The sequence below is a fragment of the Cryptomeria japonica genome, chromosome 3 (genome assembly GCF_030272615.1).
Source record: "Cryptomeria japonica chromosome 3, Sugi_1.0, whole genome shotgun sequence".
In the NCBI taxonomy this organism is placed as follows: domain Eukaryota; kingdom Viridiplantae; phylum Streptophyta; class Pinopsida; order Cupressales; family Cupressaceae; genus Cryptomeria; species Cryptomeria japonica.
Window position 1 is genome coordinate 599,638,419 of NC_081407.1, and position 22,757 is coordinate 599,661,175.

General features: G+C 34.5%; 1 protein-coding gene across 1 annotated transcript; it reads left to right on the forward strand.

Annotated features, from left to right (window-relative positions):
• Positions 1-295: 295 nt before the first annotated feature.
• On the forward strand, positions 296-2,745 carry LOC131070368 (uncharacterized). Its single transcript, XM_058005870.1, has one exon. The coding sequence runs from the start codon at positions 581-583 to the stop codon at positions 2,585-2,587; it is 2,007 nt and encodes a 668-aa protein (XP_057861853.1). The 5' UTR covers positions 296-580; the 3' UTR covers positions 2,588-2,745.
• The last annotated feature ends 20,012 nt before the right edge of the window (positions 2,746-22,757 follow it).

The following is a 22,757-nucleotide window of genomic DNA, read 5'->3' on the forward strand; positions in this document are numbered from 1 at the left end:
TTGAACTCGGTAGCTCAAATACCAAACTTCATGTCTTACCGTTACACAATACCCCGTACCGTTCTCCTACCCTTTCCTTATGTACAATTTGGTATTGTTTAAAGAATTGAAGATCATTTTCCTTGGTTGAAATGGGTTGGATTTCCATTATGATATAGTTAGGTTTGCATTTTAGATCAATGCAAGTAAGGTACGTGTTGAGGGATAAGTTGTCCTGTATGATGGTGCAATTAACGGGTAGTAATGAGTATGATTTATTTATATGCAGTCAATGTACACCATTGGATGATATGGAGCAACCAACCTTCCACACGGTATATACAGAAGAATCTTGAAAAAATAAAAAAAAACATGTTCAAAAGCACTTTAGCACTGATCTGATAAGTATAAGTACTCAGATTGCTAGCTGTATTCAGTGCAGAGCATAGTCTTCCTTTCAAATCGGGACTGAAGTGGGTAGTTATCCTAAGACAGTTGTAAAAGTCTGTCACAGTATTGAAGCTCTCTAGCTTATAAGAAAGGTTGATACAAAATCTACTCTACAGTTTTCCCCAAAAGTCCCAGAAATTGATTCTGCGATATGGGTTTGAAAGAGGCTGTGGTTTTTGGGAAAGTGGTGAGCAAGAGCAGATGGTTTGTTCTGTATGTGTCGTTTCTGATAATCTCATTCTCTGGAGCAACATACATATTTGGGCTCTACTCTCCTGCAATCAAATCGGCTTTGGAATATGATCAGAAGACACTAAACACACTTGGGTTTTTCAAGGATCTGGGAGCCAATCTTGGCATCATTTCAGGTCTTTTGAATGAGGTGACACCTGCCTGGTTTGTGCTGGCTGTAGGAGGAGTGATGAACCTAACGGGCTTTCTTCTAGTGTGGCTCTCTGTCACTGGCCGCATGGCAAAGCCTGCGAAATGGCAGATGTTCACTTACATAGCCATTGGGTCCAATTCTCAGACCTTTACCAACACAGGGGCTCTGGTCACTTGTGTGAAGAATTTCCCCCAAAGCAGAGGGATTGTTCTGGGTATCCTCAAAGGATTTGCAGGGCTCAGTGGTGCCATTTTCACTCAGATATATCATGCCCTCTATGGGAATGACCCCACTTCTCTCATCCTGCTCATTGGCTGGCTGCCTTGTCTGGTCTGCCTCTCTTTGATGTTTATAGTCCGTCCCATGAATCCTACTCCAGAGTTCAAAGAGCTCAATAGATTTTATTACTTTCTCTTCATTGCCCTGGCTCTGGCTGGGTTTCTCATGGTTGTCATCATTATACAAAACCATATCAACTTCCCTCCAGTGGGGTTTAAGCTTGTAGCCGCATCTGTTGTGGTTTTCTTGGTGCTTCCACTGGGCGTGGTTGCCAAGGCAGAGTGGGATAAAGTTCAGGCAGGGTTAAAGCCGCCTGCCATTGAGCTTATCGAGGCAGGGCAGGCTAATGATAAGGAGGACATTTGCACTGGCAGTTCACCTGGGGATTCGGGTCATAACAGAATTGACACGGGTCTTAAAGGAATTGACCCAGGTGCTAATGGGTCTGCTGACCAGTCATCATTGAAGGCAGAGGAGGGTAAATTGGGGGCAGAGAGAGAGCTGTCTGAGGCTGAACAGGGTGAAAATCATCAAATACAGGACACCGCTAGCTCAACTCCCCAGGTAAACTTTCCTCGGATTGAGAAGAATGTACCAGCTGTTTACAATCAACCATCAAAGCTTGAGGTGTGCACTGATAAACCAAAGGCCCAGGCCTTCTCTCACAAGAGGGTGATCCAAAATCTCAAAGAATTCTGGTGCGTGAGACCCAAGAGAGGAGACGATTTCACAATACCACAGGCCATGGTGAGCTTGGATATGTGGATTCTGTTCATTGCATCCACCTGTGGTATAGGGGCAGCCCTGACGGCAGTAGACAATATGGGTCAGATTGGTCATGCTTTGGGCTTCTCACTAGTAGATGTCAGCACATTTGTTTCACTCATCAGCATATGGAACTTCTTGGGCAGGGTGACCTCGGGCTTTTGCTCTGAACTCTTGCTCCAGAAGTTCAGTCTGCCCCGCCCTGTCATTTTAACCTTTGTTCTGTCTCTTGCCTGCATTGGACATCTCTTCATTGCATTTGCTCTGCCAGGGTCTCTCTATGTGGCTTCTGTTGTTCTGGGCTTCAGTTTTGGGGCCCAGTGGCCTGTGATTTTCGCCATGATTTCTGAGCTTTTTGGGCTCAAGTATTATTCTACGCTCTACAACTTAGTAGGCTCTGCTAGCCCTCTTGGTACTTACCTTTTGTCTGTGAGAGTTGCTGGATACTTGTATGATGTGGAAGCAATCAAACAAAATAAGATAGCGGAGGGAAGTAGTGCCCAAGCTCCTGCCCCTCATGGGAATGATCTCCTCTGCACAGGAGTGAGCTGCTTTCGTTTAACATTCATCATAATGACATTGGTCTCTCTGTCTGGGGCTCTTATTTCTGGGTTTCTTGTGGTCAGAACCAGGGATTTTTACAAAGGGGATCTCTACGCCAAATACCAGGCCCCTCAGCAGAAAGACAAGTCTCAATCAGAATCTCATTCTAAAGAGACCTCTGCATAAAGCTAAGGATTATATGCTTTTGAAAGCCCGGGGTCTCTGTTTCTGTAAGGCTCTAGCCTTACAGATTCACCTCTAGATGTAAGGTACAGAGTAGTGAGTTCTTATCTGTTTTATTTTGATTGTAATAATAAACCATGTATGATGCGTTGCAATTTTTATCAGGTATTTCCCCTCTGAATGAATGAAAAAAAATTGAAATTTAATGATGTTCATAACCAAATAGTTTATGAATCCTATCAAGAAATGAGTAGTTTTATGAAGCCTTCTTTCAGAATGAATAAAATAATAAATTTTAATGATAAAGATCAAAAGTTCATTCTTAAAATATTTTCAGTTCACATACTCTCAAGAAATATTTCAAATTGAATAAAATAATAAATTTTAATGATGTTCATAAGATCAAGTAATTTAAAAGATCAAAAGTCACATTCTTGAAATATTTTCAGTTTCTTTTGATATAGGCTTTTCTACTATGAATCTTATCAAGAAATCAGCAATTTTGTGAAGTCTTGTTTCAGAATGAATAAAATAATGAATTATAATGATGTTCATAAGATCAAGTAGTCTAAAGGATCAAGAGTCAAGAGTCTATTCTTAAGATATTTTCAATGTCAAATTTCAAAATGAATAAAATAATGAATTATAATGATGTTCATAAGATCAAGTAGTCTAAGGGATCAAGAGTCAAGAGTCTATTCTTAAGATATTTTCAATTTCTTTTGACATGGGCTTTTCTATTATGAATTTTATGGAAAAATCAAGTTTTGTAAAGCCTTGCTTCTTCAAATAATTCATTTAGATTGTCCATCTTAAAAATGTTTTCTTACTGAATACAAATACCCAATAAAATATTATCCAATTTCAATCATCCCTTCATTACAGAAAATACAATTTTTTCCTTCCAATAAAGTAATTTCAATCCACGACAAATTCTATTTCAACTTTACATTCATTTGCTTTTTCTCGTCATATCTTTCGCAACTTTTGAGATATTCTCTCTTTCCACAAAGTTTTTTGTTTTTTTTGTTTTTTTTGTTTTTTGTTTAGTAGAAAGCAGATATCTCTGACATAAATACAGACATCAAAAGTGAAACGCGTGGTACAGAATTTGCAAATACAATCAATGTGTCTGAATGTATGGTATGCTAGAATTTTTTACAGCCATATATAATAAAATACAAATGTACTGGCTTTACGAATAGAGTGTGTAAATATACGATAATTGAAAGTATTTTGTTTATTTTCAGTAAGTGAGACAATTTGGAAGGATGAGTAATATTTTCTGATATAAAGTGATTTTTTCTACTTTTTTGAGTTTGAAAGTTCACGGAAAGGAGGTTGGCTAACTAAGTATTCAATATATGAAATTATGGAAAATTTGATTTCTTACAAGAATCTAATTTAAGAAATATGTAAATTTTTCTTAATTTATTTAAAAATATATAGTTATTATTTGGGTGATTTTGGTGGAGTATATATATATATATATAGTTGTTATCTATATTAAAACTTATAGTCATCTTTTATAATATTGTGTTCATTTTTTCAAATAATATTTAGGAAATGTTTATCATTTAAACAATATTGTTTATTATTTTTAGATGATCAATATTATCACAAAGATATGTTAATCCTCTACATCTCTGAACCTAAAAAGAAATAATAATAATAAATAGCTCTTGTTTAAGTTTTCTAAGGTTTCCAAATATCTTTTTATTATCAATGAATATGCATGATTGTTTTATTAAATCTTTTAATCTTAAACTATTGATTGAACTTTAAACAAGATATGGTCAATATTATCACAAAGATATGATAATCTTGTACATCTTTGAATCTAGAAAAAATAATAATAATACTTGAACATTTTGTTCGAGTTTTTTAAGATTTCAATATATCTTTTTATTTTTAAATGGATATACATGACTATTTAATTAAATCCTTTAATTTTAAACTAGATTGAACTTTGAACCAAATGTCTTGATTTTTTAACTATTCATAAAGATCTTATGTTTTATTTAATTGTTTCAATGTTCACATAAATCTTTGTGCCATTTAATTCATTTTTGTTAATTAAATAATTTTTTAAATAATGAATACTATTAATTTCAAACATGTTATTAAGTTTTTGACTCACTCTTAACCTTGATTACTAACATGAGGAATTAATTAATTGGTTCAAATGCTCCTTTAATCATGTAATTGACAAGAAAGGGTATCACAAATGAGAAGGCCTTTAAATGTAGTCAAGCATGATAGTAAAAAAACCATAATGGTGATACACCACCTTTGAATGTAAACTCACTTGTATATATCAATATGTAAGTTATTCTAGACTATAGAAAATTCAACCATATATAACTTATCTCATCTCTACATATATTGTATGAAACTACATAAAGTGTGACTCCAAGACCAAGCCTTATTTACTAAATGCATTATCAAATAATTTCCATAAACAATTATATGTTCAAATACATACAATTGTTATGCATGCTAACATTACTAGTCCTTCATAATTTTGTGGTCTATTATTTTTAATGAGTAAATGGTTATCCTCTATGAAATATTATTTAATTATTCTCCTAAATGGTCAAAATTATGACATAGAATCTAATAATTATTAATTTTTTCTTAGTGGATAAAGCCACATTGCTCTTCATTTTCTTATTTGATCAATGAACCGCAAGGAGTTTTAGCTTGTCCCTTGCTCTAGGTGAGGCCACAAAGGGAGAACTTCATCCCCGACATTGAAGCATGTCCTCCTCCTCCTCCTCCTCCTATACGTCATTCTCCATCCTCTGTGGGGATTGAACCTTCATGTCAACATTAACATTGCCACAACTTCACCATCACATCGTGAGGTCAATCCCTACATTACTCTTAATTTTTAAGCCTATAAGTTTCTAGGTATCATTTCCTCTATAAAATGTATAATTTTTGTGCTTAATTTGAATATTTCTTTTATAAGTTCTAATTATTATTGGACATGCCAATTTGTTTAGTCTTTTAATCCTTGACATTGAATGATCTTTAAACTAAGAGTCTTGATGCTTTCCTATTCAAAAATGCTATATGGTTTCATTTATTATTTTTTTAGGTTCAAGGGGATCTCTCTAGTGTTTGACTTCTTTTTTTGGTCAAACAATTTATCTTTGACATTGATAATTTTTACCAATTTTAAGTATATTGTTAAAAATATGTCTTTCTCTTAATCTTGATTATTAGTCAAGGCTTGATCTATTGGTTCACATGTTCCATTAGCTCAAGTTAGTCACATGCTCAATAGTTCTTATTAGTGATTATGTAACCCCATTGGTATATCATTTGATACTTGACCTATAAGTGGATCAAGTTTTTGTGATCAAGCGAGGTCAATCTAGAAAATGCCTATAGCATGCAAAGACACATACCAAGGTAGGAAGTGTTAAACACACTAGATATTGAGATAGAGAGGGGGGTTAATTCAATACGTGTCAAAATATAAATCTTTTAGCACAATTCAGATTCAAAACTTAAACAAATCAACAACAATGAATATTGATGCACAAGAGAATATTAGATTTATGTGGAAGACCCAATAAGGGAAAAACCATGGTGAAAGTTAACTTAGAATATATGAACAAGAATTATAATTTTTTTTGTAGCATCATAAATTGTAACTTTGTATAATTTATACCACTTTTTGTGCCCCTTTCTTAGTGTGTCCCATTTTATCTCTCATCCAAGGCTATTTCAATCTTTTTACCTTGAACTAATGTCATATGTATGCATGGTGACTTAGAACTCTATCTCAAGTTGTGTGCACCCCTTCCTTAGCCTGTTCATCTTATTTTGGATTTGCAAGTTACTAGTGTGATGATGAGTTTACATATTTCATTGTTTGGGATCTACTCATTATGCAATTTTTTAGTATGTGCAACTCATTGATTTCAGTGGATGAATTAGATGTGGATTGCCTACATCCATGATATTGATTTTGTGCTAATGAAAATTTGGTTAGTTGGGTTGTTTGTGGTCATTTGTGCATTAGTATTTTATATTACAATTAGAGGATTGTTGATTAGAATTCCTATATGTTCATGTATTTGGACTTATAGCATGTTTATCATAATTCTATGGATGTGTGTGGATCATGTTGATCCAAAGATTGGGAAACAATTTTCACAATACCACAGATATATTATAATATGGTTTAGTGCCAGGATCTTTGGTAGTGATTTGTATTTGCCACCTAGTGATGGATGATCTTTTGTAGTGGTTGGGCATCATGGATAAAATCTTGGATTGTGATCCTTATGTAGTATGACAGATTTGACATCTTGAGTTCTATTGTTAGTAGATGGTTATATTCATGTGATTGGTTATGTTGATCCTTGGTTTAGAGTATTTTTGGTTCTATGTCTTGGTTCACTCTTGATTCTAGATTATATTTTATAATGTCATAAATTGTACTCCTTAATTCTAGAGTCCAATTACACACTCTCCTAACACTCATTTTAATGTTTCACACTCCTCTATGCATCATAGGACCTTTTTCTAACATTAAATTAATATTTAACTCAAGAATATGAGTTTCTTCTTATTTTAAATCTCATCACACTCTTATTTGGGCCTTTTATTTTAAAGTGTGCCCTTTATCTTTTATTATTTTAAATTCATTATATGTCCTACCCCATTTCAAATTTTAGGACACTTTTTCTCTCACTTAAATATTAAAATTTTTAATATAAAATATAGATCCAATATCAAGACCCTAATATCTAGTGACCCCAAAATTTCAGGCCTATTTTGTTGTGACATTGGTGAGCATCAAATTGTGTTTGATGCTTTTTGGCCAAAATTTTGGAAGGATAATATGTTGGTCTTGGCATTTTGAGATCTATATTCAACACAAAAATATTGATGATTTTAAGTCAGCCTTTTATCAATTTAAAGTTATAATTTCATCTATAAACATGTTAGCTTTTCTCATTTGGCAATCAATCAATTAAGGAGATGCGTGCGTGAAAATGTGAGCAATAAAATGATTGAAAATATATTTTAACAATCTAACTACACAATTAACAAGCAAAACACTCAAGATTGGATGATAAAAAGAAAGCTAAAAAGACAATTAATAAGGAAGAAAATGCAATCCTAATAGCTCCTTTTGATGAGGATTTGTCCTTTGATTTGATTTGATGTGTGCTTGCTATGTGATAGATGCTTGATTTCGCTCCATGATGGTAAATGAAAGATGAAGATTAAGCTAAAATGGGATGCAATAATGCATGCTAAATGGATATGAATGTGCAAAAGGTGAGTAAACAATTCTGCATTATGATGGTATGAAAATGAAAGTGGATGGGTTATGAAGGAAAATGAGGGGATTAAATAGGCCAAGCTGGGAGATGGAGAAGTAGGAGAATGAGACACTTGTCCCTGAGAAGGGTAAGTGTCATGGATGGAAATGACATGTGTCCTTGGGAATGACAAGTGTCATTGGAAGGAATGACATGTGTCCCTGAGGACACATGCCTATTTGGGAGAGAGACAGCCAAATAGGAAGGTTCAATTCCAAATATGAAGATTTTCCCACATTTTAATATTTTTTGGGAATGTGCACACATATGGTGAGGGCTAAGGAATAAGGTTGACTAAAACCTATGGTTAACTAGGTGGGTTAGGCTAGAGGAAGTCTTAGATGAGGGTTAGAGTAAGGAGACATGTGGGGAAATAGATTTAATTAATTAATTTCATGAAAGCATTAAGAGGAAAAGACAACATGAATTAAATAATCAAATTGCGCATTTGATGTATTTAATAGATGGAGGGGCAAATTTAATTAATTAATTGATTTATGATTACTAATTAATTAATTAAAGAAAGATTATAACATAATTAATAAAATTAATTATCTAGAGGGAAATAATACCAATTAAATAAATAATGCGTAATTATTTAATTAAAGGTGCTCAGGATAACTAAGTTTAATTAATTAAATTAATCAAATTTAGGGGTCTAAATTTTGCCCCTCTTCACGATGGTGCTAGAATTGTATTAGTGTAAATATCAAATGATACTAGAAACTCAAGGAACAAAAAGTGAGAACATTCCCTAGGAGGACGAAAGAGAAAATGACAAGAAATAGGATTAGCAGATGAAGACAACACTCAAAAAGGTGATCATAGGAAGAAATAGGGTGAAAAATGGTTTCGAAGGGCTTTAGAAGGCCCCATATTAGCAAATTTACTATTCACTTTTACTGTGCTCAAGAGAGAAATTATAGTAATTGATAGCCCCTTTGCATTTGCTTTGTACATTCTTGAGCTTTGAGAGCATTGGACGAGATGGTAGCTAGGGAGATCCCGAGGCATCGCTTGGATGTGGTGGCGAGCATCAGGTGGAGTTGACGAACTGATTCCCAGGTATGCTAAAAAAACCAAACCTTGCTTTTAATTTTGGTGCATTTATTAGCATTAGAAGGTGTAGAAAGAGCAATCTCATCGATTCATGAATCGTGGGATTACAAGCTGAAGCGACGGGAATGTGTTTCAGGTGCTTGCGTTGGATAGCGAGAATGGGGTATCAGAGGTTAGATTAGGAGGGATTGGGAATGCAATCCCGCAGTACTAGGTTCACATATTAGGGTAGCTCGGGAATGCATTCCCATGGGCAGGAAGTCAACGAGATTACAATCCCGCCACTAGGAAAAAGGGCGGAAAATAATAGGGCAAATTTAGGATGCACAAGATCATGTTACCATGATGGTGGGTTCGTAAACTAGGACAATGATAATGCATCCCCGTAGTCCAACACTAATACATTTGGGGTTAAATTCCGATGGAGGTTTTCGATGGACAAGGAGCATTGTGTGAAAATTCGATTTTTTAAAAAAAAAATGGTTGTGTTCGTCGGAATTTCGATGACCTATGCCCATGTTCGTCGGAATTCCGATGACCTCGAGCATTTTATTAAAAAAAAAAAAAACACAACGCATTTTCATTTTGAAAGCACAAGCGGCGACCATCTTGCCTCCCTGCCCCTCCCACTGGAGTGATCTCTGCACAAGCAAGGTAAGGTTTTTTTCGAACTAATCCATTTTGTGCATTCCTGCGATCTTGGTAATGTATTTTATCATAGGTTGAAAATGATAGGCTGTGGATTCTCTCAAAATCATAACCCCTCCAATTTCTTGCTATATTTCGATTGGCCTGCAAAGGTGGAGTTCAAATTATTTGAGACCATGCCATTATTTACTTCTCCTCACCACAAATCGGTTGGGTAATACTTTTGGTATTCATTTGTTTGTTTTGTTTGTTTTCATTTCACAGTTCCTGCAAATCGTGGCAGATATATACATATATAGTATCAATCTTTTATTGCTTAATTTCTCAATGTTGTCTCTACTCTAAATTAAACCCAACCAAATATGCCATTATTTTCGATCTGCATTAACCTTGATTATTTTTGTTTAACACCGATCTGGCGAAGTACATGGGCAGGGATCGATTTGGTTTGTTTGAAGGCTTAATCGGTACCCATGAGGGTAAATTCGCACCCTCCATATCTCCCTTTTTGAAACCCTACGTCTTGAATCTTGTTGGACAAGAACCGACCTATATTCCAATGCTCTCTTGATTATGCTTTGATGGATGTCCATACCTTGTTCAAAAGCTCCTATTTTGGCACACATAGGGAGGATGCTGGCAAACATTTAATTATTTGCTATATGTCTGTAAAAAAATTCTTTCATTGTCAAGGTAAGGTTTATTTATCAACAATAAATATGAGAAAACATTAGTGTAATCTCTGAGACAGTATCCAAAAGAGTAGGGTATAAATGAGGGAGAGATGAATGTCAAGACAAAACAAACACTAGTAATGATGAATTCTTTTTAAGACAAATCAAAAGCCATCATCAGAATTCTTGACCAAAGGCAATATTTTTGGAATCTTAGAGGGGCTCGTGGAAGTTGCAACTCTGAAAGTTTGTAATAGAAGTTTGTAATGGAAACAAGTGCATGGACCATTAGCTACCATGATAGTTTCTCACACCTATTAAGGAATAGTCTCCACTCTAGAACCAAAGGTTTCACATGGACAGACATCCTAACATGAGGAATTTGTACCATGAAGAGGGCAAATTAGTAATCCATTGTAAAGAGCCATTACTACAAATAAGAGTGCAAAAGTGACAATATGAGAATAAGGATAGTATGTCATATTGTCATGTATTTTTGTGATGGTATAGAGAAAACTCTAACAAGAGCAAAAGAAAAAGCAATTTCCTAGAAGCTTTCAATTAGTTGGCATATCAATAGTACGGTCCAAATCTTAATGAGCAAGGATCATGCTAGTGATAATCATAGACTTTGAGGATGTTCCATAAATGGAGGTCAATAAGCTATAGAAAGACAATAATGATTATCCAAAAACAAGGTTTATAGAGTCCATCAGATAGAGACAACCAAAGACAACCAAACAAAAACAATGACACAAGATTCAATTGAAATCGCCTTTTTTTCATGCAATCACATGATACAGTGCAACCATCTAAAAACAATGATTAATGATAGCCAAGTTGTTGTAGACAATGAAGATACCTAAAAGATTTTATATCTTGAAGAAAACCTATAGAAAGGACTTACAAGATTAGTCCTATGACTATTGAGATAAGAGCACATCAAGTGACCAGAAGAAAAAAACATATTATTTGTTGAGTCCATTGACCTTTAGGAAGGCACGAGTCATAACCGTTCTCAAAACATCACTCATCATTTCAAAAAAAAATCTTTACATTTTCTATTGTAGGAGCAGCTATATGTAGTATTTTGCTTTCAGTTTTAACATCTTTTCACCTTGTGCCAACCAAATGATAGAGAATAAGGAGTGATTGAATCAAAGTTGACATAAAAAAACCCTTCAAAATTGCAAAACGCAATTAATTTAAATAAATGGCAATGCTAACTCATAATTGTAATGTATCCATCAAATAAAAATGTGTACATTGCATAACAAAAAATAGAAAGACATAAACTTGTTCGCAAAATGAAAGATAGTATAAAACATAGGGTCTTGCCCAATTTCACAATTTGTGTTTTAATGATACATAAATGTCAATAAGTGTTTTGAAAATAATACATTTCATTTTAATCTTGTTTAAGAGTCAATTCTAGACTGGATCCTACAAAATCTAGATCGTCTAGTTGTCTTGCTTCTTCTCCTGAATGAGGTTGTGTAGTTCATAAATAGTAGATTAGATGAAAAATGATTGGCCACATGTTCAATCGAGTCACCATACACTGTAATTGTGGTTTGTCCTTGTGCATGGGTGTATGTAAACGTGCACAACAATTGAAACTATGGAAGAATCATGGGCCAAAAGATCATGGAAAGATGAATGTGCCACAGTTGTCGACCAACACCAACATGTGGCATGAGAAACCAATTCTAACAATCAATTTGAAAGATCGACATAGGGTCCAAAAAGTGTTGTATTTTGACACGGACATTCCACGCATCCCTATTGGGGTCATCAATAATTTTTAGAACAATGGTTCTCATTACATTATTAGGAAGTGCCAAAAGACGTGACAGATTTTCATTGCTAGCAATAAGAATTGCCAATAACTTGTAGATGAAGAGAATGAAATACTATAAGTTTTGTGTTAACTATAGCATTCAAAATATGAAACAAATAAAGGCTTCATCTTGATTATAAATAGGGATAGAAAATCACAAACATTCTTCGCAGCACACATGTAATGTACTTAATTGATGTGTCACTTAGATAATGCAAATCACAAGTGTGATAGACCTGTATAGACATATACATCAGTAGAGTGAATATGAGGTGTATATAGATAAATGTTATATGAATATGAATGAAATATAAACATGGAAAAGGAAAAATAGACATTTGAATATGTGGAACTTTTTTGTTTAAAAGACAAATTAGTGAGGTGCCAAGTAAGCCCAAACCGTTAAGTTTGACAGTCCATGTTGGATAAAACGTCATGTATCTCATTGCAAGAAATCAAAATATGGGGAATTGTCAAGCATATCTACACTATCATTGCTAATATGAAATAACGAGTATAAATAAATGCATTGTTTGATATAAAAATATAGTAGCGACCAATAATCAGTCATAAACAGATATGCAAAGTGTACTTCATGCCATGTAATGGCCAACAACAATTTTTCTACAATAAGGCACTAGAGAGGACATCTATCTATATACGTAGAGAATGCACATTGAACCAATTGAATACCTTCGAATTACCTTCGATGACCACAGATTGTCAACCTACTAACATGGTATTTTATTTTGTCATTTATAGTCAACGACATGTATCTGAGAGAAATCAAAATGTCAACCACTAATAATGACAAAATAAAATACCATGTTAATTTATGGGTTTAATTATGGATCACGTTGTCTATTTCCATGCACTATTGAAATTATTTGGATGTATTGTGATTATTTTAATTTTGAAGTTATAAATAAATTATGTTTGTACCTTAGAAAGGGTAACTCCAATTGATGTTTGGGTAGTTTATTTGAAAACTTATGGTGATTATTGCCCTATGTTATGTAATGGAGTTATTTTTACACTAAGTAATTAACTAGAAAAATGAATTTGTATTGTTGTACAAGTATGATGAAACCATGCTTGTGTGTTTACATGTTTGTGCATCCTATTGAGAACCAACCTCGTTGTTGAGGAACTCAATAAATGTGGTGTTAAGTAGAAGAATGGAAAACTCAAGAAGCTACGGTGACATATTGTGGCATTAGTAGGGATTATCTCTATTGACCACACCTTTCAAAGATAGTATCCCCTAGTTCTCCTCATAGAATGGACCATTGGATGACTCATAGTGGTATCCTATCCTACATTTATCTTGATGGCATTGCCAATAGTTGGTATGTGGTTCTTGGTACAGGTTTCCTCTTACCCTATTATCTTATTTATATCTTTGTTCCAACATGTGGAGATTGATTTTTTGTCATGCTATGATGATTTTCATGTTTGCATGTGTTTTGACATTATGCAAATAGATATGATGTCACACCTTACTTATGTTTTGATATAGTGTAGGTGATGGTTACATGTTGTTGATGGTAGCGATTTGGGTTGAAAGACACAATTCCACACACACACACAAATATTTGAAGATTCATTTTATATTATCCCTTCTTAGTGGTGATTAGTGTTGGAAGATTTGCACACATGTAGAGAGGAACTCATGTTAGATACAATAGGTTGTGTTTGATAACATATGAATGTGCCTCATGATGTATACATATAGCTTTGGTGTGTGACATGCATGGACATTTTTCCATAAGACACATTGCTATGTGGCATGTGCCCTATGCATGTCTTCTTTGTGAGGCACATTGCTATGTGCAATGTGGCCCTAGGTGTGTCTTCTCTATGAGGTGTATTGCCATGATATGTTAGGATTTGTAGTGTGCAGGCCACAAATGCATGCATGAGGGACTATTATTATAGTCATGTTTTTTGGGCATGTAGCCTAGGCATGTCTTCTCCATTAGGTATATGGCCATGCCATGTGGGAGTTTTTGTGTTCATGCCACAAATGCACACATGAGGGACTATTATTGCAGTCATGATGAATCTTCACTCTATTTAGCCACAATTTCTAGTTCTTGGTTACTTTGTGAGACCATGGCATCCTCTTAGACCAATATGTGAGCCTTGTATTGTTATCCCTGCAATGTGGATGAATAAGTGTATGTTAAAATAAATGCTTTGCATGCCATATAGTTGCATATGAGTTGTTCACATCATCAAATCATGATTTAGAATATGTGAATTCTTTTATCCATGTGAAGTCGAATGATTGATTATGAAAATGTGTTATACATTGAAGCATAATCTGTAAGATGTTCTCTTCAAGAAAAAATATTTATGCTTTCATAGTGAAATGTTGACGAAATGGGGTCCTAGTATAGGAAAGTAAACTACAAACTTATACATTCACCATTTCAAAACATTTTATTGGGGAATAGTCAATTTGGTTCAATTTAATTCCTCTAGGAGAGACCAACAATATGATTAATTGTTCCATTTTGATGTGATTGGATATGATTAGATATAATTTCATTGAAGATGCAAGAACTAAGTAAAATTATGCAAAATTGACAAGATTAAGCATAAATAGGCAAATAATAAAGCAAAAAGCTAACATAGAGGTACATATTTGGAAATAAGACTCTAAAATGAACCTAATTAGTTACCTATAGGGAAAATGAGGTTAGAGATAATCTACCTATATGGAAAGTGGTTAAACTCTACCTCTAAGTGGCTCATCTTGAGCATTGTCGGTATATGGGCATTGATGGCATATTATATCTGGTTCTATCATTTTTGTGGGTGCAAAATTAACAAGGCAAAATAGTATTAGCGGGATCATAATCTCATCAAAATGGTTTTGGCTTTGCATTTATGATAGCACATTGATCACACCTTACAAAAGGTTCCAATCTCATACATAGCATCCCAAAGTAAGGTCAATAATGATGTAACTTAATGCTTAAACTGGAGTTCTGGGTAGTCATATACCGATCATTTCTAGGATTGATGCTTAAACTGGAGTTCACGGTAGTCATATACCCATGGTATAGGGTAGGGGTGACCTGCAAACAATGCTAGTTCTAGATGCCTATTTGCTTGGGGTATAACTTGTCAAAATTAGATCGATTGGCTACAGGTCTGCCATAAAGTTTCCAACTTATCACTAGTGAAAATACAAGAACCAAGGCTTAGAATACTCAAAAACATCTCTCAGAAAGTCTGCAACAGGCAAACTTTTAGTAAGAATTTGTAGACACAATGCTAAAAAATTCACACAATCAGCTACATTAAATACGTTCTCTATTAAGCTCAACGTTTTAAGATGAAAAAGAAGAGTTAAATGGTTTTGGTTCGATTTGCAATTTTTGTGAAGCTTTTGCACTGAAGTTTCCATAGCCTGATTTTTTTGCTTGTGAAGAAAGACCATGTTAGATAATATCAATGAAGAACAAAATAAGGAGACAATTGCTAGATTATGGTCTAACTTGAAAAGAAAAGGTGATGGGAAATGTTATTGTCCATACAAATTTTTTAAGGGCTTAAAGACTAGAAGACTTCTAATCAAAACAGCTAAGAAACATTGTAGGCAACATGGTCACATTGAAGGGGGACATGATTATCATCCACTGGTAAGTTGTTCATTATATCATTTTAACAATTTATATACATAAGAAATCACTTGATAATGAGATCATTATCATGGTTTATTTATGTTGATCATTTTTATATAGGTCGAGAACCCTAGGGCACATGATATGGACCAACACAACCCGAAGAATATGGTTTTTGAAGTGGAGGAACATGGAGGTGTGAATATCAAAGTTGAAGATAATGATCCCATGGAAGATGATGATCATGCACCAAAAAACACAATTGAAGATGATGGTACAAATACATTGATCCATTACACATTTAGTACTGGCACAGCTGATCATGATGATCAGGATGACCTTGATGTTCATGATTTACCTCTTCTTGAGAAGGCATATGAGCCCCTTTACAAAGGCTCCCAAACAACTCTTCTCTCTGCTGTATTGTTGTTGGTGAACTTGAAGGTTATGAATGGTTTATCCAACATAACAATCTCACGTATGTTAAGGTGTGTCATACATGTCATTACAATTAATAAATGGTGAATCATGTACCATTAATATTCTTTATATTAACACCTCAAACTTTTTTTTTTTGCTGTAGATTGATAGGTGAGTTTTTCTTACCACCATCAAATATTCTACCTCGCTCATACTGAGAATTATCTACCATTATGAAAGATATTGGAATAGAGTATCAAACAATAGATGCTTGTCCCAATGATCATATTATATATCATAAACAACATGAATTTGGAACAGAATGCCCTGAATGTCATATGAGTAGATATCAAACAGATCAAATAACAAAAAAGGTGCCTCGCAAGGTTCTTCATTATATTCCCATTATTCCACGTATGCAACGATTATTCAGGTGCACTAGCTTGGCACAATTTATGGATTACCATGCATGCAATAGAAGTCGAGATGACATTATTCAAATGCCTACAGATGGTTCAGCATTTATGGACATAGAGGAAAAGTGGCCACACTTTAAAGAAGAACCTCGTAATCTCAAGCTTTCATTGGTAGCAGACGGTGTCAATCCATTTGGAGAGTTGAGATCTGTTTACTCGGTGTGGCCTATTTTTATTATCAACAATAATATTCCTCCATGGATGTCAATAAAGAGGTAGCACATAATGTTGGCAATGATTGTTCCAGGTATTTTATCATTTAATAGTCATCTACATTTAATTATAAATATTGTAGTAAAATGGTCATACTAATTATGTAATGTTTTTGTTCATTCCACTAGGCAAGTACCAAGTTAAAGATATGAATGTATATATTGAGCCTCTTATCGATGAGTTGCTGGAGTTATGGAATGGTGTGACCATGTATGACATCTCTAGACCAATAGGACAAAGACAATTTCAATTCCATGCAATGCTTGTATGGACAATACATGATGCCCCAGGGCTAACACATTTTTTTGGTACGTTATAGTGTTCAAGTTGCGCATGATAATTATAATTATAAAAATTAACAGATTTAATAGAATTCTACACTATCTTGTAGGTCTTCAAACAAAGGGAAAATTTGCATGTCTAGTTTGTGGTCCAAAGATGAAATCCTGTCATTCAAAAAGTTTAGGAAAGTAGGTGTTTGATGAGTATAGGAACTTCCTTCACAAAAATCATAAGTACCAGAATACTGAAAAACATCTTTTCAATGGGAAAGAAGAGACTACATCAAAGCCATGAAGAAGGACTCCTCACTTATGGAAGTTGGAATATAATAGAATTAATTGTCAAGGTAATGTCATTCCATCTAATGGTTTATGTTTGGAATTTGAATTTTTCTATCGTGTTTTGTTTACTGATGATGTAATTGATGATACTGAAGGTCATCAAGGCATGAATGGCCACCTTCCAAAGGGACTAAAAAAGTTATCCCAGACAATTCAGTAGGTTGCCTTACTACGAGCAGCTACAAATTGTGCATTTGTTTGATACAATGCATATTGGAAAGAATATAACAGAGACACTATGGAAAATATTGGATGGAAGGCGTGACAAAGAAAAAATTATCAAAATTTGTAGTGACATTGTGGAATCCAATCATGCAATAAAAAATGTCATTCAATCAAATAGCAATGGAGATCAGATTAATATAAGTGCCCTTCCTTGGTTATTAATGAAGCAGCAAAGCAATTCTATAAAAGAAGTCATACAAAAAATTCGATTTCCCACATGATTTGCTGCGAACATAAACAATCTCATATCAAAGAAGAGTGAATTTGGGCCAGGGATGGAAACGCATGATTGGCATACCTTCATTAAGGTAATTTGCGTTCTTGTGTATTTACTATATATTTGTATACTGCACATGTACTTTTCATTGTATTATGTTAGAAAATAATAAAAAGATCATTTTATAATTGTTGCAGTACGTTCTACCTCTATTTCTCCCAGACCACTTCGACAATAATATCAAGCAAGTCATATATGATCTTGGAAAATACATGAGGTAAGTAGTGATGTTTGTTCAATTTGTTGTATAGCTATTATATTTGCCATTTGGTTTACTTATTATGCAATATATTGTATATTATTTTGTAAAGTCTCATTTATATATTTTTGCATCTTCAATCTCTTTTAGGTGGTTGTCATCTAAAGAAATCCACAAGGAAGATATAAAATATTGGAAGAGAAAAATCCCTCATCTAATTTGTGAAATGCAAAAGTGTCTACCTTCAACTTTTTTCAATGCACAAGAACACTAACTCATACACCAAGTTGAGGAGATCGAATTGTGTGGACCTGTACACACTAGGTCAATGTGGATGGTTGAGAGGCACTTGAAATTTTTGAAGGCTTTGGTTCAAAAAAGAGCACATCCTGAGGGTTCTATGGTGGAGGGATCTATGGTATAGCAAACTATGGTGTACATTACTGAATATCTTCCTAAGTTTGCAGCAAAAATCCACGTAGATCGCATTTGGGATCCCAACCCCATTAATAAATTCGAAGGGGAGCACTTGATGGGGAAAGGTAGATTGAAGAAAGTGAGAGGTAATTATAAGATGTTATTGTAGTAAATTAATTCTTCATCTTCTAAATAAATTAGTTGTAAGTGGTCTATTAATTATTTGTACAATTGGTCGGGAGTGGGATGTGCTACATTTGTATATTGCAAACAATCTTGATTGGATGACAATGTCGATTGAATGATGTCAACATTCTGGTCGCACATTAACATGGGATGGTGTTGCTTCATTGGTTAAAGAGGCTCATCATAATGGAGATTCCAATGTTACACAAAGGGAAATTGATTTAGCATATGGTTTAAGAGATCAACAGGTACGTATAATTTTATTAATCACCCGTATGTTTATCAACTCATGATGCAATAATTTTAATATGTTAGACATATTGCAGGTCAAACACCACAAGGCTATGTGCTGTAATGGTCATAAATTTTGCATCAAATAGTTGGATGACACGAAGAAAACTTGTGATTCTGGGATAACTACAGTCTTTGAGGTGACCAATATTTCATCTAGAAATGACATACATCCTCAAGAGTCTCAAAATCGATACTATGGCATTTTGGATGATATACTTGAGTGTGACTTTAATTCCTTCAAATTAGTTTTGTTCGTCATCAAATGGTATAGGCTACGACTGAATAAAAATGATCTTGATAGAACTGTTATCGAACATGATAATGGATTTACAATGGTTAATACAAGGTCATTTGAATGAGTTGGGGATGAGCCCTATGTTCTTCCAAGTCAATGTGAGCAGGTATTTTACTCGGAGGTTACACATAAACCGGGCTAGTCATTTGTTGTTAGACATGATCCAAGAGGAAGGCCAATAATGTATAATGTGATGGAAGAAGAAGATACCGAAGAAGTAGAAGATGATATAGATGATGATCACGATCGACAGTTAGTCAATGATGTTCCTGACGGAAATGTACATGAAGAAGAAGCTGATGATGATGATGTTGTTGTTGCTGATGATGATGGTGATGGTGACGGTGATGGTGATGACGATGACGATGACAAACACAATGACGACGATGACAATGGCAACGATGACGACGACAACAACGATGATGATGACGACGATGACAACGACGAGGATGATGATGATGATGATGGTGATGATGATGATGATGATGATGATGATGATGATGGTCATGATGATGAGTTGGATGAAGAAGAAGATCAATGACATGAATGAAATGTATGAGATGTGATTATTATATTATCTATTTAATATTGATATCTTGATAGAAATTGATTTGAAATATATGGTTACATAAATAATTCATATGTTTTGAATTCTAATGCCATTACTTAATTAATTCATGATGCACCTCTAGCTATGTGATAGATGGTGATTTAAAATACATATGTGATGGATTACAATCTTATGATGATACATGTGACATTTTTTGAACTTTGTGTTTATTTATGGAATGTGGACTACTTATTAGCTATGTGATTGATGGTGATTTATGATACGTATGTGATGGATTACATGTTTATGATGATACATATGTGATTCTTATGATGCTCAATTACATATATGATGATATATATGTGATGCTTATGATGCTTATGATACTGCAGTATTTATTGTTTATCAAATTACAAATGTAATGCTTATGATGCTCAATTGCTAGTGCAGGAACCTGAACCCCTTTGACGAGGATCCTGCACAGTCTCATGGATCGATAGGTATAAGTCAATACACCTTATAGAAATAATATATTTTTTAATAATTACAAGAAAAACAAACTTCCTTAGTTTTTCAAACCTCAACATTAGTAGCAAATCTAATACAGTTATCAACACTTGAGGCCCCAGTTGGACTTACTCAAATTTTAATCTCAACATCAACTTTATGGCCGACTTCTTCATCAATATTACCCTCATTTGCAAAATATCTCTCTCATTACCAACTAACTCTCTCATTTGATGGTGAACATGTATCACCAAATAGGTATTTGTCAGATGTGTCTTCCTCAAGTGAGGGAAATGTAGGAATAGAAGAGGAAAGTGAGACATGTAGTATATCTCAAATAGGGAGATCAACTAGAGGTCAAAAGATTAGAAGAAAATTCAATAAACGCATGGAATTTTTTCTTGCTCAAGGGGGGTCATGTTCTTATGATGATGAGACCAAAGGCGACATTGAGGTGCCCTTGAGGTACAAACATCTACTGAAACAATGTGTACCCAAGGAACTTCCTCCAATAAACACTGATTTTTGTGTTAATGAGAGGATATATCGCATAGCACCTTCATTGTTACATGGTTTGGGCCTATTTTCCATGGACAACATAAAGGTTTGTTACAACAAAGTTGCTGAATTGATGGAGTTTGTTGGACCTTGTTACAATTATAATGATTGGATGCAGATTGTTCGATATAAAAAAAGTATGTGTAGGTATGCACTGTCAGCCAATTATATACAACAAAAAGATAATGATCAAAGTAAATGAGTGGCTATATACATTGATGGAAGGCTAAAAGCAACAGGGAATATTGCAGCTTTTATAAATAGTATACGACCTGGGTCAACTAATAAGCAACCCAATTGCATATTTGAGGCAGGTGAGGGAAATTGTGTGTTTGTATGTGTGATAAAATCAATAAGTGCAGGGGAAGAGCTGCTAATCGATTACAATTTGAATCATATAGATACAAACAAAGTTACTATCATGGGGGTGGTACGTACTATATATATACCATTTAAGCCAACTTCCAATTAATGAATCCAATAAACCATTGTATTATTAAGTTTTTTTGCTAAGTCTATTGGTTTCATTTCGCTAACATTTTTATATTTTTTCTTTGTCACAGGGCCACATGGATCCACCACATAGCACAGATAGGGGTGTAGGTCCTGACACTTCTACGGAGCAGGTAAACCTCATTGTAATTGTACAAATTAGATAGAAGCAAACTGTTACATTATGATCTTTTCTTGAGTGTTTTGAAGTAATTTTGATAGTGTTAATTATATTCTTGTCACAGACAGATGTTCGGGATAAGGGAAAGGAACTTGCAGTACCTCAGCACCTCCATAGGGATGTGGGGTGCTCGATAGTGTTATGCGTTGATGACATCGCACTTAGCGCAAACCCTATACAATTTGTACAAAAGAATATTAGAAAAATTAGGCAAGAGATTGTTGATTTGGCAACCATAAGCCCTTAGATTGATGAGATAACAAAGAGGGTGCAACTATTGTTGCAGACAAAGGAAAACTTGCAAGTAAGCAGTAATGAAAGCTTTAATCATAACAAAAGTTCAATAATGGTTTGTATTTTTTTCTCTTTTATGTCATTAACTAAAATATGTATGTGTTGTTTTTACATAAATTTATAGGGCCTCATCATCCTAGTGGTGATGATCAGGGTATTGTGGTTAGTTCAGGTGATGACCATGTTCTATATATTAAAACCACTCCTTTGGACTTGTGAACTTGCTTTTTTAATGTTTTACATATTTAATGTATTACTCTCCAGGTGTTGACATGGGTCTGAGGTTGATGCCAACTGTATTGCTGACTGTAATGTCGGCAACACATAGCATGCAGATATCATTTGTTGCACTGGCTCGTGTTGACCCGCCCACTGGTGGTAGATCCCTCTTTCTCTCTCTCTTTCGTTATGTGTTTATTACCCTTGAAGTGTTCTTTCTTGGAGGCATTTCATAGTGGATTCATTTACTGTGGCAGGAGATGCACATGAGGATGCGCTAGAGGCGAGTACTGGTGATAACATACCATCATTTCCTAGATCTTCCCGTATTGCTTGTATGGGAACGTTGCAGGCCACATTGGTGGTGAGCGACGGAGAATTGATTCCCTTGAAGATACAGAAGGTTCCAGGTACTTTAAAATTATTATTATATATAGTCTAATTGTAATTTACTTACTAATCACTCATTTTGGACTAATGATCCCATGTTTTTTTTGCAGGAAATGATATTTTTTATAAAAATCTTAATCACATTACATTGCA